Genomic DNA, 17,191 nt, shown 5'->3' with positions numbered 1-17,191 from the left:
GTTGTGACAAAAAGAGAGCTGAGCCAGAAGGCAAAGCTCTCGATCTACCGGTCAGTTTTCGCTCCTACCCTCACCTATGGTCATGAATGCTGGGTCATGACCGAAAGAATGAGATCCAGGGTACAAGCGGCCGAAATGGGTTTCCTCAGGATGGTGGCTGGCGTCTCCCTTAGAGATAGGGTGAGAAACTCAGTCATCCGTGAGGAGCTCGGAGTAGAGCTGCTGCTCCTTCGCGTTGAAAGGAGCCAGTTGAGGTGGTTCGGGCATCTGGTAAGGATGCCCCCTGGGCGCCTCCCTAGGGAGGTGTTCCAGGCACGTCCAGCTGGGAGGAGGCCTCGGGGAAGACCCAGGACTAGGTGGAGGGATTATATCTCCAACCTGGCCTGGGAACGCTCGATCCCCAGTCGGAGCTGGTTAATGTTGCTCGGGAAAGGGAAGTTTGGGGTCCCCTGCTGGAGCTGCTCCCCCCGCGACCCGATACCAGATAAGCGGACGAAGATGGATGGATGAATATTTATGCATTGAAATAATGTATCTGAAATTTTTGCCTCTGATTTTTACTCATGTTCACCTTTATTTTTAAAGTTCACAAATTCAAAATATAAAATTCAACGTAAAAAATTAAATGTACCAAATTCAGATGCAAAATACAATCTCTAAATTTTAATTTATATATTTTCAACTTGATCATTCAATTCAATAGACCAAATTCAGCTGCAAAATGTAATTTTGTAATGTCTAAAATTCAGTGTTAACATCAGGGAACCCAAGGAAAAGCAATCAATTCTAGATTCTAGATCGGGACTGTGCCATAGTGGCTTGCCATGGAAACTTTTTACAATTTATCATCTGCTATTTCATCAATAAATTCACTTCTGAGTCTTTTTTATGAGAGAAATCAACTGTGTAAAGTTTGAATATATATAATATAATTGCACATATGCTCCGACGTCGGAATTGAGAAGCTTTACAAACTGACACAGCAGCCAGCTAGTGGCTCCCGGGATTGCTCGCTGGCCGCCCGTCCTGTGATGCTTACAGACCCAGGTGGAGCTCTCTCAAGAGACTCTGGGACAAGAGGCGTTTATGTCCTTGATCGCTTGTTTACATAACACAAGATAAATATAAATGATAAGATTAATTTGAATCTGTGGTTATCTGCCTTATCTGAGTTAAAAATGAGCTCGTTGGTCGGCTGTCACTAACACAAACACACACACACACTCACACCAGCCACAGAGCTGGCAGAGGAGAGGGACAGAGCAGCGTCTGACAGGGCAGAGTTATGGTACGTTTCTCTTTAACATTCTTTTATTTAACGAGGGAAGAATGTTATATAAAACATTGGCTGCCAACATTTGCTCAAACTTATTAATTTAAGTAAACAAAACAGTTAGTTTTAGTCAGTGTAAAACTAATGTTAGAGTCCAGTTGTGTTTCAGGTCTGATAATGACTCAATGTATACACACTGGTCTGTCCTACAGATGTACATTAGTGTTATGTTGAAATATATTTTTTATACAGATGTGCACTTATACGTGCCTAGAGACAACCGATGGAAATTGGCATTGTGATATCTGGTGCAATACATTTATTGTACACTACCCCTGATTTAAATAAGCCAATAAATGAATGAAAATTATAAGCTTTGGTGTCTCCCCTTAAGTCTAAATAACATATGCTGAGGCTTCATAACATATGCCATTTATTTATTATAAGTATGTTAAAGAGAGAAGGATCTCTCTGCCCTTTCAGACGCTGCTTTCCCTCTCCTCTGACTGCTGCTCTGAGTCTAGAATCTAGAATTGATGGCTTTTCCTTGGGTTCCCAGATGTTAACACTGAATTGTATACATTACATTTTGCAGCTGAATTTGTCCTATTGAATTTGAGCAAGTTGAAAATATATTAGTTGAATTTTATACATTGTGTTTTGCAAATCCGATGAAACCGATGTACTTCCATAGGGGCAGTGTAGAGTCATGTTATGTTTCTAATTCAGTTGCAGAGCAAAGAGTAGAAGCAATGGGAATGAGGACTCCATGCATGCAGTCTTTATCAGAGCCTGATGTAATGACGGCCTGAGGCTCAAAGCTCTGCTATTTAAGTACAGAGTTTTGTGATAGCAGTGAATGCATGCAGTCTTCTTTTTCTGCTGTCTTCACTCTTGTTTTGCACCTGCTACAAATATATAAAGGATGTGCAGGTACTTTGACTCCCTCATTACCTCCACAAAGACAAAAATGCGTAAATCAGGTCGTAATCAGGAAATCCTGCGTGTTACAGGTTCAAATTTTTGATAATTATTTTAAACAAAATAACATTTTGTACAGCAGTTACATTATAATGAGCTGCTAATTTTGTACTTTGCTGCTTTAATGAAGCTACTGACAAGACAAGGGGCTGTATTTTGGTATCCATGCATGTCGCGGTGCAGCTTCATATTGGCATTTTCCTGAGATTTTTTTCATTGACTGAGCCAGTTTGGGATGTTAGTGACTCGTTGTACTGCAATCTTGGCAAGAATGAGTGGGTCTCGTAAGGTCCGCTGCCTGTGTGGGGCATGTCAACAGTTCATCGCATGTTCAATAATTATAATATGTTCTGTATAATTGTACTTCACCAGAGGCCTCATGATACAATATCATCACAAGGCTTATGTCAGGATGCCATATTATTGTGATTTTAAACATATTTCAATGTTCTGCGATACATTGCAATTAATTACCTTTTTTCCAACCTCAGATTTTTCTAAATTTGATTCAAAAAATGATGTCCCCAAAGGAAACATTGTCAACATGTTTTATCTAAAAAGATACATTTCTCTGTTTATTCATCTCACTTCAATTTGATTGCTGCAAAATGTGATTGTCAAGCAGACAAACTGACCAACACATATATAATAATAGATCCATACTTGGCATCTGTGTATCGATACAATATTGCCACGGAAAATACCGCGATACTATGCTGTATCGATTTTTTCCCCCACCCCTAGTCACTTCCATTGATGAAGGCACCTCCTCTTATTTATGTTTTGCTAGTCTTGCCACTTTTATTCTACATTTTTCAACCAGAAACCCTAGCGAGACAGAAGAAAGATAAATGAGTGATTCTTACAAGCATAACACATCCACAACAGCTAGTAGCCAATACTGTTGGCCTTTTTCTTTGCTTTGGTGACACTCTTTCCAGCCACCTGAAGGCTGCAGGTGGAGTGATGCTGTGCACAGTCAAGCCACAATTGCACACAGCAGCTCCTCTGATTAAACCTCTGTGCTTATGTGCACACCACACTTTGTTTTTAATTATTGAATAAAGTTTCCACTGCAGTGTAAGTCAGTGTTGGAGACTGACACATTGAATAGTTCACGTGGTCATGTACAGTTGAGGCCATCTATAATGTCCTGTGCCCCCATGCTGGGGCCCAGGCAGGTCAGTAACTGATCCCCGGTGAGACCGTGCCCTGGCCTTGGCTGGAATGAAAACCTCTGCGATGATGTAGTGAACGTGAGGCCAACTGGTATGCTATCAGGGTTGTAGGGTTTTACAAAACACTTGAGTTTTGTAAAACCCTCATAGGCTACATAATGTTGTTTTTATGTTTATAGAGAAGGAAGTAGCGAGACAGCTGAAGGAGACATGTCTGTAGTTACTGATTATACCAATTTATTCTGTCCATGAAAGCTGTGTTATTCAACACAACTGCATGAAAATAAAAGCTATAGAGCCCAACTTTCCTGTGCTGCATCTCAGCAGCTGACTGGCTGCAGCGGTATTGGCCAGGACAAACAAAAGAAAGAAATAACTTTACTAACTGTATTATATGGAGATTCATTCCTATCTTTATTCAAGAGCATGGTTTGTCAATTTGAAAGCATGTCTCATTGATTTCACGTTTAGATTTTGTAATCCTTTCCCTCAAACCCCTGCCCTCACACTCAAATAGTCTTTGCTCACGCTTAGATTTGCCTTGTTTCGGTTTCTTGTGCTCTTTCAGTTATAAGATATAGATAGATAGATAGATAGATAGATAGATAGATAGATAGATAATGTAGATAGATAGATAGATAGATAGATAGATAGATAGATATTGTCCCATGAGAGATTTGTTTTCACAGTCTATACACGGACAAATACATAAACAGATAAAGACAGGTATATAGAACACACTGGGTAGAGCGTACATAAACATATTAAAAGGAAATAAACAATAAATACAAAACCAAATATGTACAATATGACTGGTTTAGTGCAAGATGTGAAAAAAGTTTAAGCATATAGAGTACAGGATGTATGAATAGTGATTCACTGAATGTTTGGCAAAAAATATAGAAAAAAAAATCCTTTCAGTGGTTGGCCGAATAAGGGAAAAAGCTAAATAAAATTTAAGTTTTTGATGACACGATCAAATAGCAACCAGCATAGAGTGAGAGGTGTGCACGCTTTATAAATGCAGCAAACATGTCGGCAGTTTGGAAACATTGTTAAAACTGTCAAAAAACAGCAATATTTAACGATTTTGATCCTCGGTACCTGTCTGCTCCATGCACACGCACCGACAGTGAGACTATTCAGCACTGCATCTCATGTCACCTGTGAGTGTTGTTATGGTTGAGTAATGTTCATATATCAGGAGGTCAGCTCACAGCAGAGATGGGAGTAAGTCACACATGGGCAAGCCACAAGCAAGTCTCAAGTCTTAACCTTGAAGTCTCAAGTAAGTTCAAGTCATTTTTTTGTGACAATCAAGCAAGTCAAGTGAAGTTATGGCTTTGGTCAAGCAAGTCAAGTCATACAAAAGTTTCCATTTTTAAACAAGCTAAAGACAGTGGTTATGAACTGCTGGAGTTTTATTTGCATCCTACTCAATATTCAAAAGATATTGCGTCCAAACAGTTTCAATTAATACAGATAAAAAAACACAGCCTAAAACTGATATTAGTTAATCAACATACATATTTGTTCAATATGCCTCAAACATGACATAAAATCATGAAATTCATTCAAACAATTCAAGTATAATGGTTTCTAAGTCAAATAATATTCTTCAAACATGCCTCACTTTTATGGGACGGAAATACATGCTTTAATATTTCCTTCTCTTAAAGAAAAAAAACATTCTTTAAGAGTAGCTGAATCCCACTCATTATCACCCCGCCATGTCTGAATACACGTTGAACTGCTCTTGATGCAGGGATAGCCATAACTCTTAGCGCCACCTTGAACAAAGAGGGGAGATTGTGCTTATTCATGGCCCAAAACTGAAGGGAGTTCTATCCATCACAAACATCCAAATAGTGGTCCAGCTGAATATGTTGACTGGAACCCAAATCTCTTTTCTGTTTCTTCTTGCGGTATGCTGAGAACAGTCCGGACTGATGCTCTGGGTCTGCCATTGCTGTTAGGTCACCGTCCTCCTGCTCATGGGGGTGTGTTGTTGGGGTGGCCTTGTATGCCTCTTTGAAAATCAAGTCTGAAATGCACAAGCAACAACAGTGATCACAAAATGCATGCAGGTTTGAAATATAGAGTATCAGACAAAACAGTCATAATAACACACAGCTAGGTTAGGCATCCACATAATGACATGTACTGAAATTTTATTTTGAAGCCTAGTTGACATTAGCCTAAATTGTATTTACTATCAAAAATATAAAATACCTTTGATCATCATAGAGAAATGACACAATTTTCTTTGATTAAGTATGCAAATAATCAGATTACGTTACTTAATTGTGTTTAATGTCATCACATATTATTTTCTCATTCTAAATTTTGAGGTGCCGTTGCCTACCTCCTCTAAGGAGCTGTCTCTACATATGCTATGTGTGGTGAATATGTGGTGGGTGAAAGACAGACACCTGTCATCTCACTGGAGCCCAGCTTGAGTTAGCAACCCTATCAGCCCAAATTGGGAAAAAATAGCTAATCAATCAGATGAGGCTACAGTCGAAATTTTGATATGCCCGACGGCACAACACCAGGGCTACGTTGAGCTACTACGTTAAGGTTTTAGGACTCTCAATGCTATATTAAATTAATTATACTTCAGTCTAATATATTAAGCTAAAAATGTCCTGTCTGGATTGCTGACAGTTTACTTACTGAACGTTGTGTATCCTTATAGACAAACTTTATTAGTTTTGGTGCAGAGGGATCCATAACGTTACTAGCCATAGCGGCCAGTCTCGTTTATTGCAGGTCTGCCGCGTCACAACAGCACCTAATCAGATTTTCTCATCTTTATATGGATTTTCGTAATCGTAAAGTTAACTCCTCCTCAATATCAGAAATAAACAGAAAGTCAAGTCATTTCAAGTCTAAGTCAAGTCTCAAGTCATGAATATGAAGTCAAAATCAAGTTGAGTCTTTTATGAATGTTTATCAAGTAAGTCTCAAGTCCTAAAATTTGCGACTCAAGTTGTCATGTGACTCAAGTCCCCCATGTCTGGCTCACAGCATGACCTTTTTCTGAGCAGAGAAGATAAATATATGCATTAATGCAGTATATAATGCACATGAATGTAATATCCCAAGGAGATGGAACAATACTTTTTATTTCTAGCGTAAGAAGGTCATTGAAGTAGGACAACTAATTATAGCTGGAGATAAAGCACTTCTTCTGTGAACCCCCTTTAAATAAAAAGCCCAAGTTCTTACATCACAGCAGATGTTCGCTCCCTTTGATAACATATCTAATATGCTGGGGGCCACGCTGCTTGGCATGCAGGGCCCCCAGCCCTCTCAGGCTTGGACCCCTAAAAATGTCTGCACCATTCTACTGCATAGACAAAAATGTGACTGATGCTTACCATACCCTAGAATACTTTAATAAATCTTGCAGGGTCACATATTGCAAGACTAGAACTAGATGTGTTTTGAAAAATGTAACCAAGCTAGCATGCTACCGCTAGCGTTAGCTGCTAACTTGAGGGAAAGTTTGCAGATTTTCTGTTCTGCAGTACATGCAGATGAATGTCTCCATTACCCGGAGGTCTGCGTTTATCCGCCGGTAAATCTCCTGTTGGATGACTCGCTTCAAAAGGGTTGAACATCAGCAACTTTCCCTCTTTAGCGTTTAGCTTAGTGTAGTGCCATAGCAACAATAAGCAACACTGGCTCTAGCTGTTTGCTGCTTCCTGTTCCATTGGTTGTTGACAATGTTCACGTGATTTAACTTCACTACCAAGACTTAAAACTTAGGATAATATCAAACAGGTTTGATTTTGTTGGAACGTCAAGATGGGAGGCAGACTGACTGGGACTGAGTTTTATGATCACCTTACACCAAACAATGGAGACAATGGGAGCGCCCTGACTCTAGCAAGACTCTCTGGGTTTCGTGGCCGGGTTGGGTCAGTGTGTAGAGCAGGCGCACATATACTGAGAGGCTTATGTCTCAACGCAGAGGTCCAAGGTTCGAGTCCGACCTGTGACGATTTCCTGCATGTCTTCCCTCTCTCTCCCCTTTCTCACCTAGCTGTCCTATCAAGCCCAAAAAATAATCTTAAAAAAAGACTCAGGATTTCATTGAGATATTGGAAATTAGTCTGAGACAGAGGAATCGCTTGAAAAGTTGTTTGGTGTAAGGTCGGTGTGTAAAATCCATCAAAGAGTGAGTGGGTGTGGCTCAATGGTGTTTTAAGCCCCCAACGTCTCCTTCCAGGCAGCGCAGCGACCGTGGACTTCAAGGCACCTAACCCTAACCTTAACCCTTGCGTTTTAACCCAAACCTAACCATAACCATTGCCTAATCCTAGTGCCTTCCAGGCAGCGCTTAGGAGGCTTAAACTTTTGGACCATTTTCGGGGGGCACAGAGGCGGGAGCCTGTGCTCTTTACCGGACCGTCCTACTGGGAACCACACACAGACACATTAACACCACAAATTGCACAATTAATCAATAAAAACAACCAAGCACTCACACATTGGCGCCCCTTTCCAGACAGAACACCCAACATTAGTCAGGAACACTAAGACATTGTTAAATCATTAGGTAATAACAAATACAAAGTCATAAAACCAGCAGACAAACAATAAATTACATTTTAGAAGCCAACAGACAATTAAATAACAACACATATTATAGACCACTCACTCCCCATTACAATTAGAAACACAAACACTTATCAGGGACATTACAGACAACCTTTATCAAAACAAATACATTAACTTAAAACAGGAAAAAATACCTGGATGGTCCGGATGAGCCCAGTCCTTGCCTCTTCTATCTCCTCCCAAAGATCCACAAGCCTCCTGTGACTTGGATGGTCCCCTCTGTTGTTCCGGTCGGCAGACCCATAGTAACTGACTGCGGATCAAAATCATACAACATCACAGAATACATAGACCATTTTATTAACCCACTTTCTAAACTTCACCCTAGCTATATCCAAGACACATATGAATTTGTTAATAAAATATAAAACCTTCAGTTACCCGGTCACACACTCCTTTTTTCAATAGATATAGACTCAAAAATATAGAAACACCACTTGGCCTTTCTGCAATAAAACACATTTTTGATAAACATCCAGACCCGACAGCCAAATTTTACAGTTACTCCATATCACACTCACCAGAAATGACTTCACTTTGCAATGGCCCTGAAGTGTTCCCCATCATACGCAGACATCTACCTGGCCCATTGGGAGGAAACAGCTTTCCATAAACTCACCATCAAACCTCTGCTTTATTTCCGGTACTTGGACAACATCTTTGGCCTCTGGGACAACACCGAACAGACTTTTTTGACCTTTCTGGACATCCTCAACTCACATCACCCTAAAATAAAACTCACACATAACTTACAACCCATTACAGTGGAGTTCCTGGACACTTGGGTCTTCTTGCACACCTCCGGCGACCAGACGAAAACACTAGCCACCAAAGTGTATTTCAAGGACACCGACCGCCATGCACTTCTACGTAAGACCAGCTATCACCCGAAACACACGTACAGAGGCCTCATTAAGTCCCAGCTGGTACGCTTCCACAGAATATGCATCTTCCCGGAGCATGTGGAGGAGGCCACTAGTACACTTTTTAGTGCGATGAGGTTGAGGGGTTACTCAAGGCGCTTCCTTAGAGGTATAAAGGCGAAGGTCATCGGCAAGTTTAAAAACAAAGAAGAAACCATCATCCAGCCGTCCAATTCCGCCCTCGTTCCCCTGGTTGTTACCTACTCAGAAAATCTTAGGAATTTTATACCTACCATAAAAAGGAATTTCCAGGGGGCGGGGGCTGATTGTAACGTGCTAAGGGACTGCCGTATGATCTCCACCTATAGGAGGAATACAAATCTAAAAGATATTTTAATTCACACAAACTTAAATAAGAATACTGACCCTAGGGAAGCGCTTCGAGGCTCAGATGTTGGTTTTATGAGTCTCACCCACATTTGTAACCCCCACAGCAGAGTTGGTTTTAACCCAGGGCAGGTCCTGTAGCACACATCCATAAATGTGGTTTATGCAGTTAGGTGCAGGGCCTGCCACAGATTGTATGTGGGGGAGACAAGAAATGCACTATATTTGAGAATCAAGCAACACCAGTATATTTTAAATAAGGGCGATGGCACAACTGTTTTATATGCACATTTTAAACTCCATGGCTCTCAAAATGTTCAGAGCATGGGCCTGGAGAGCAACGGAGCCTGGACCACGGCTCAGTGTCGGGCAGCGGAGAGGAAGTGGATCCATTTTTTAAAAACCTTAGACCCTACGGATCTAAATGAAAAACACTAAAATGGATACAATTCTCTTTTTAATCTAAGTTTTACAGGGTATTTTTAGAAATACTTCCTCCCACTGCTCTGGTCTCCTCTCTCCTTAGGTTTTATCTGGACCTCCTCTGCAGCGCATCATACCCAACCTTTTAACCCCCCTGCATGCTTTCTTTTCTTTTCCTTGTTTTTTCCTTCATTTTTTTTTTTTAAATGACTTTTTATTGTTTTAATCTATATTTGATGATTAATAATAACTATATGTCTTTTATAGCATGTTTCTCCGATTTTACTATTCCTTCCTCTCGTCGGTTAATCTCTACCTGCAGAGGAGGTCCTACCTAATATTTTAATGTTTTTATTTTTAATAAATATTTATTCAGCCCCCTCTCCTTTTTTTTAATATAACCAAACCGGGTTTTTTAAGGAGTTCTTTAAAGTGTCTTATTCACACCAGTGGTCCCCTTGTGCCCGTGCCCCTCGCAGCACCCATCCTGGGCGCTGCGTTTTAACCCAACCTAACCATAACCATTGCCTAATCCTAGTGCCTTCCAGGCAGTGCTGCCTGGAAGGAGACCCTGGTCTGTGTGTGTGTGTGTGTGTGTGTGTGTGTGTGTGTGTGTGTGTGTGTGTGTGTGTGTGTGTGTGTGTGTGTGTGTGTGTGTGTGTGTGTGTGTGTGTGTGTGTGTGTGTGTGTGTGTGTGTGTGCGTGTGTGCGTGCATGCTATGTTCAGTGGTGGTGTGAGGAGTGCAGTGTGTGGCACTACACTACTACATACACAAGCTCTGAGTACGGAAAACAACAACATATCTCTCCATTATTATGCAGACGACACACATATTGATACAACATCAGCAGGTGATTATGGTCGCATACAGGCACTGAGACAGTGCTGTCCGACGTTTGAGCTTTAACATTCAACAAAAGTTGTGCACTCAACGCGCAACCTGTTCAACACCTGACTGCATTTACTTAGACATTCATTTACACTTAATTAAAACATATTTTAATAGGTATTTGACCCTAATATTGATCATCATCTTCAGCTGTATAATCTGTCTAATCATCAATGTTATTACAGCTGGCTAAATGTTCTTTTGTTGTCTTGTTTATTTAAATGTTTCTCTCTCTGTCTCCTAGTTTGTTCCCAGTTCTCTCGAGGTGTCTACGCCATTTTCGGCTTCTACGACAAGAAGTCTGTAAACACCATCACATCTTTCTGCGAGACACTCCATGTCTCCTTCATCACGCCGTCTTTCCCCGCAGAAGGGATGAATCAGTTTGTTCTCCAGATGAGGCCGGACATCAAGGGGCCGCTGGTTTCATTAGTGGAGTACTACAAATGGGAAAAGTTTGCCTATCTCTACGATAGTGATAGAGGTAACAGAAGTCTCATTGTTTATCACATAAAGCATTGTGATTTTAGTGCTGCTGCTTACTGTAACTTCAAACACAACTGGAATTACAGGATCCTTTGATTTGGTGGGACTGACTGATTTTATAGTCTCTGGTAGACAAGCAATGTCAAACATATTTTGTCAGTTTCTTTTTATACTGTATATACGCCAATACCAATATATCTGTGATCTAGCATATTATCATTCTAGCATTTTGATATAAGCTGATATATTGGCCATGCTTTTGTTTATATCCTCCCTAAGTCTAGGTGTATTGGGGTTTGTGTGGGCCATGTTAAGTTTCTAATTTGATTTCATTCTTATATGGTTTGGGCATCACAGTGTGGTGAAGTACCTGGATTTGTCAGGTATTTGCTCAGTTAGCAAATTAATTGAATTCATTATTATGTATCTACCATATCCCAATATACATTACTGTGACATAGAATTCAGAAACTGACAAGGAAAAGATGTTAGGGCAGCATTGTAAGTGACAAGTTGTGGAATATCCACCTCCACTCTTCTGGATATCTGTTGACTTCATGACCTCCAGTATTTGAAGCTGGTGAAAAATGTGGTGTACACATACAGCTGCAGTGCAATAATTTTACTCCTATTCTAAATCAACTAATCGTGTGTGTGTGTGTGTGTGTGTGTGTGTGTGTGTGTGTGTGTGTGTGCGTGTGCGTGTATGTGCAGGTCTTTCTACTCTTCAGGTAATACTGGACACTGCAGCTGAGAAAAAATGGGTTGTCACAGCGATAAATGTAGGAAACCTGAAAGATGAGAGGAAGGATGAAGCGTACCGCTCCCTGTTTCAGGTACTGATCTTGTGTTCATACATAGCACTGCACACTGTTCAAGTTTCAAGTGTGATTTGTCATTTCCACACACAAATTATCTGAAAACATAATGTTGTTTCCCACGGCCACAGGTACTAACACAAACATACACACATACACAAGTGCAGAGTGGGTGTTGAGACACCGGTGCGGTGTGCTGATGCTCCTCTCCCTCTCCTTGTGGAGCCACTTAGGAACATTGGAGGGGGGTCAGCCAGCATCCTCCTGAAATCAACAACCCCCCCCTTATTTTTTCCTTGAGAGAGGTTGTTGTTGTTGCACCAGTTGTTGCACTTGCTCTCTGTATGACGTTTCATCATTATTGCTGATGAAGCCCACCACTGTCATGTCATCAGCAAACTTTATGATGTGATGATATGTGATTAGATTCAGACTAGTTGTGCGTGAGCAGTGTGAACAGCAGTGGGCATAGCATGCAGCCTTTCGGGACGCCCGTGCTCTGCTGTCGATGCGTACTGTCTTTGTCCTTCCGGTCTGAAAGTCCAGAATCCAAGTACAGAGGGAGGTATCGAGGCCCAGCAGGGAAGGTTTCCCTAAAAGCTTATCTAAAGACAATGAACAGCATTCTAACTTAAGTGTCCTCAGTGTCCAGGAGAAATAGGGCTGAGTGCAGGGTTTAGATACAAAAACAGATACTAAGGTCAAAAGGGAGGTGCATCTCTCGCTCATTAGCACAGATTCCAAGAGTCATGATGTCATGATGTCCACGGTGGATAGTGTGGACCTCCCTTCCTGACAGGTGAAAGCAGGCGTCCATTCTAGGGCTGAACAATTTAGGGAAAAAATCTACCACATTTTGCACCTTCTATGATCATGTTAAATAAAGTAATACAAAATAAATGAAAAATGTCAGCAAATAGGAATAAAACATGTTAAACCAAATAAAAAAAAAATGTATATATATATATATATATATATATAAAAAGTCAACTAAATATTTCACATTTGATTAATCGCATTCTTTCAAATCTCGATTTCGATTTGAAAACGATTAATCATTCAGCCCTAATCCATTCCCAGTCCAACAGAGGAGTAAAGCAGTGACCAGACCAGTACATTTTAATTTAAAATTTTAAAAACAAGGGAAACATTTTTTTTATGGTGATTATGCTAAATATTATCTCACCCATGTGCTCCAATATTACAATGCATACTGGCTCTGATTTCAGAAGAGGGGGGTGATGTCGTAATAATATGTATCAAAAACTGAGGAGGATCACGCTGTTGGATGCTGTCCTCCTCTCCTACTTTAAGGCCTAACGAATCTATCTCTTTCTCTCCCTGACCTTTTTCACTGGATGAAGTCTGAAAATATTGTAAACAAATTAATAACATAACTAATTACACTGGTCAGACTGTTCAGCTCTGTTTCAGACTGATACCTCCGGTTCAGGCTGGTCCTTATCCTCAACACGTGCCTTTTTCAGTCGCGGAAAATACTTTTCAATACTCACCTGGATTGAAGCAGCAAACATTCAGTGTAAGAGTAAAAAACATTATATTTAAAATATGTTTATTTGATTCACAGCTGCTACATATAGTGTTTTGACCTCGACAACCCAACTGCATTTTACCGCAAACTTGCGACTAGTTAACTTTTTAAAGCAGGCACAATCGCTTGTTTGCTAAGAGTTGGGTCGGTGATTGTGAATGTGTGTTTGTATAAAGGTGTTCAAGAGATAGATACCAACCTTTCGTGAACTTGTGAATTTCGCCAGCCGTCTTCTCTCCTTTATGGAGACAGATGCTGTGTGTACGGTGGGCTTGATGGTGTTTTAAGCCTCCAACATCGCCTTCCAGGCAGCTAACCCTCACCTTAACCCTAACTATAACCATTGCTGCGTTGGGAGCTAAAAACACCAAACACCACACGGTGGGAGGAGCTGTGTGTGTATGTGAGCTAGACACAAGTGACAGAGAGACGGAGAGCAGGGAAAGGAAATTCAGCAGAACATGTTTTAAATAGCATAAAAAAAAAACCATTAAAAAAACATAGGTTTTAATGCTACATGTGTTTTGTGGATCTGGAAAAGGCTCTTTTCAGGGCCATCCAATCTCTGTACGACTAAAGTGAGAGCTGTGTCCGGGTTCTCGGCAGTAAGTCGGACTCGTTTCAGGTGAGGGTTGGCCTCCGCCAGGTCTGTGCTTTGTCACCAATCCTGTTTGTAGCATTTATGGACAGAATATCGAGGCGTAGTCGGGGTGGAGAGGGGTTGCGGTTCGGTGGGCTGGGGATCTCATCGCTGCTCTTTGCAGATGATGTGGTCCTGATGGCATCATCGGCCTGCGACCTTCAGCACTCACTGGATCGGTTCGCGGCCGAGTGTGAAGCGGTTGGGATGAGGATCAGCACCTCTAAATCTGAGGCCATGGTTCTCAGCAGGAAACCGATGGAGTGTGTACTCCAGGTAGGGAATGAGTCCTTACCCCAAGTGAAGGAAGTGTTCCAGGCACGTCCAGCTGGGAGGAGGCCTCGGGGAAGACCCAGGACTAGGTGGAGGGATTATATCTCCAACCTGGCCTGGGAACGCCTCGGGATCCCCCAGTCGGAGCTGGTTAATGTTGCTCGGGAAAGGGAAGTTTGGGGTCCCCTGCTGGAGCTACTCCCCCCGCGACCCGACACCGGATAAGCGGATGAAGATAGATGGATGGATGGATTAAAAAAAAAAAATTATAATGCAATGTGCGCCAGCTGGTGTTGATAATGTGGCGCACAACCACACATTAGTCTATGTGTGGGAAACACTGCATTGTCCTTTCCAGGAACCTTTTTTTTTTTATAAGAAATGACAGCTACATGTCACTTCCTGTTTTATAAAATGATGACGATACTATGGCATCTGTGTTATAAAGCGTTACCAGTATGTTATGCAGTGTGTGTGAAGGATTTTTTCAGTTATTGGTTTATGGGATTTTGGGGATGTCTACATTGGTGCATTAACCTACCAATTCAAATGATGAAAATAGCACAGAAACCCGGGTACAGCTTCCACAGTTTGTCATTGACCTGGCCTATGCTGGATGACTCAGTCTGTGCTGCACCTCTCCTCCCATAAGCTGCCAAATGCCAAACTGGTGCAGGCGAGGAAGAAACCTCACTGCGCCTCAGGAAAATACCACTGGATGTTTTCAGAGCTACGTTTCACACTGCCTGCACAACATTACGGACTGTGATGTGGAATACTTGTGTGTTTTTAGGACCTGGAGATCCGTAAGGAGCGACGCATCATCCTGGACTGTGAACAAGACAAAGTCAAAGACATCATGGAACAGGTTGATTCCAGTCTTTTCACTACTACTATTATTATTATTATTATTATTATTATTATTATTATTATAAGTAGATATCTATCCATCAACATAAAGCTTATTCTACCCTGTCAACATGCTACAGATCCATCCTCTACAGTATATTATATCTCTGTCAAATACATTACCATTTCCAGATGTCTTCTTAGGTCATCTGGCACAAATAGCATTTAAACATTTATTGCTTTCTGTATATTTGGTCTGCTTAGTTTTTGTTATAACTGTCTTTTTAAATACCTGTTTGCAATGAGACACTGGCCATCTGGAGCACCGGGAGTTTTCCCAGTGGGCCGCTTGATAATTGGGGCAGATTCAACGCAAAATATACATGGTTTTAAAAAATACAAGCCCCTGCTTGAATAGAAATAACCAAGTGCTGTGCCAGAAAGGCGGGGTTTTAAAGTCTGTAAAAAAGCAGAGAGAACATCCCCTAAATCCTTGCCAAAATAGTTGACAAAGAATGAGTCTCTCTGAGAATCGCTCTCTCTCCAACAAAAAGCAGACCAAATGGTGTTCTTAATTTTGTAACTAAGCTGTTGCCAACTCAACAGCATGTTATTGGCTCATATCTTTACCACATTAATGCCTGATATAGGCACTAAGTGTTGTTTGTTTTTTTCCCCTAGCTTTTACTTTGATAATTGCTGCCAACAAATGCCACCACAAATACTCCCCTCCTCATTCTTCAGTATTGCAAAACAGAAACTAAATATGACATTAACTGGCCATTGTTGTTGTCCAATAAAAACCCACGTACACAACATTTGTGATTTCAGATATTTCTGACTGACTGAAAGTGAACAATCAAGTGTTCCTTTATGGTGTCTTCAACTAAATAAACCATTTAAAATCCCATTGAATGATCCTTTGTAATTATAAGCTGGAAACGATTTTATAGTATTATAGTATTGAGCTTATTCTCTTTTTCCCACCAGGTGATCACTATAGGCAGACATGTGAAAGGATACCACTATATCATCGCTAACTTGGTAAGTTAATACTGGTAATGTTTGGCTGAGAAATCAAGATATATATATATATATATATACACACACACACACAGTGTATATATGTATAGCAGAGCAAGTAGTCATATGTGCAGGTAATCAGGCAGGCAGCAGATTCAGGCAGCTAACAGGGAAACAGATGTACACATTGATAACAGGCTGGCAGAAACAGCCTGCAACAATAAGGCTCAGATGCAACAAAGATGACCTAGCAATGGGTAATTGCTGGCTGACTGGTGTATATATAGTTGGGCAGTGGTCCCTGAGTGGGTCACAGTCCTAAATTCTATTAAAATTTGATTGTGAGCACATGGATACATTCATCAGAAAAGTTACTCAAACGTGTTGCCAATTTTGGTTACATGCTTCTTTTTTTTAAGATCCATTCTGTTTCACATGAAGAACATGCAGTGTCTAGGTTGTCATGGTCTCGCATTGCCAGACCTTCCTCCACAGCGCTGTGGAGGAAGGTCTGGCTAGTCCACACAGCATTCTGGGATGGGAGAAAAACGTGCTCTGGTTTATTGGCATTTCTTTAAAACCAATCACAATTGTCATGGGCGGTGCTGGACACAATGACAATGCCTCTGCTAATAGCCTCAGGAAGGTACTGTCACAAACCCATCCCCTTGAGCATGTTTTCCCTGTCTGTCTGGTTTGTTTTTGTGTTACGTTCCTGAACGTACCCCGTTCCGGTTGCCAGGCAACGAGTGCAAGGCGGGAATTCCCAAGGGGGTAAGCTTCGCTTCAGAACTCGAACCTCCTATGGCGCCATTTTGACGCTACAAAGAGATCACCTCCCGTTAGCATTCCACTGACTAGCATACATTTTGGCGCCACTTTGACAGCGAATAACTTTACATCTGAAGCGTTTATTTGTCCATTGT

General features: G+C 41.1%; 1 protein-coding gene across 5 annotated transcripts in view; it reads left to right on the top strand.

The window, feature by feature from the left end:
* Nucleotides 1-17,191, top strand: part of LOC114564267 (glutamate receptor 2) — a 100,439-nt gene that overhangs the window by 24,993 nt on the left and 58,255 nt on the right. For all 5 annotated transcript variants that reach the window (XR_003693733.1, XR_003693734.1, XM_028591521.1 and 2 more), the window contains exons 3-6: nt 10,869-11,108; nt 11,825-11,946; nt 15,187-15,261; nt 16,233-16,286. Coding sequence is in view for 3 of the 5 variants with exons in the window: in XM_028591521.1 (XP_028447322.1) it covers nt 10,869-11,108; nt 11,825-11,946; nt 15,187-15,261; nt 16,233-16,286 (491 nt within the window). In the remaining 2 variants the exon portion in view is untranslated. The remainder of the gene's footprint in view (nt 1-10,868; nt 11,109-11,824; nt 11,947-15,186; nt 15,262-16,232; nt 16,287-17,191) is intronic.

Source organism: Perca flavescens, chromosome 2 (assembly GCF_004354835.1).
Source record: "Perca flavescens isolate YP-PL-M2 chromosome 2, PFLA_1.0, whole genome shotgun sequence".
In the NCBI taxonomy this organism is placed as follows: Eukaryota; Metazoa; Chordata; class Actinopteri; order Perciformes; family Percidae; genus Perca; species Perca flavescens.
This window is presented reverse-complemented; position numbering and strand designations above follow the sequence as displayed.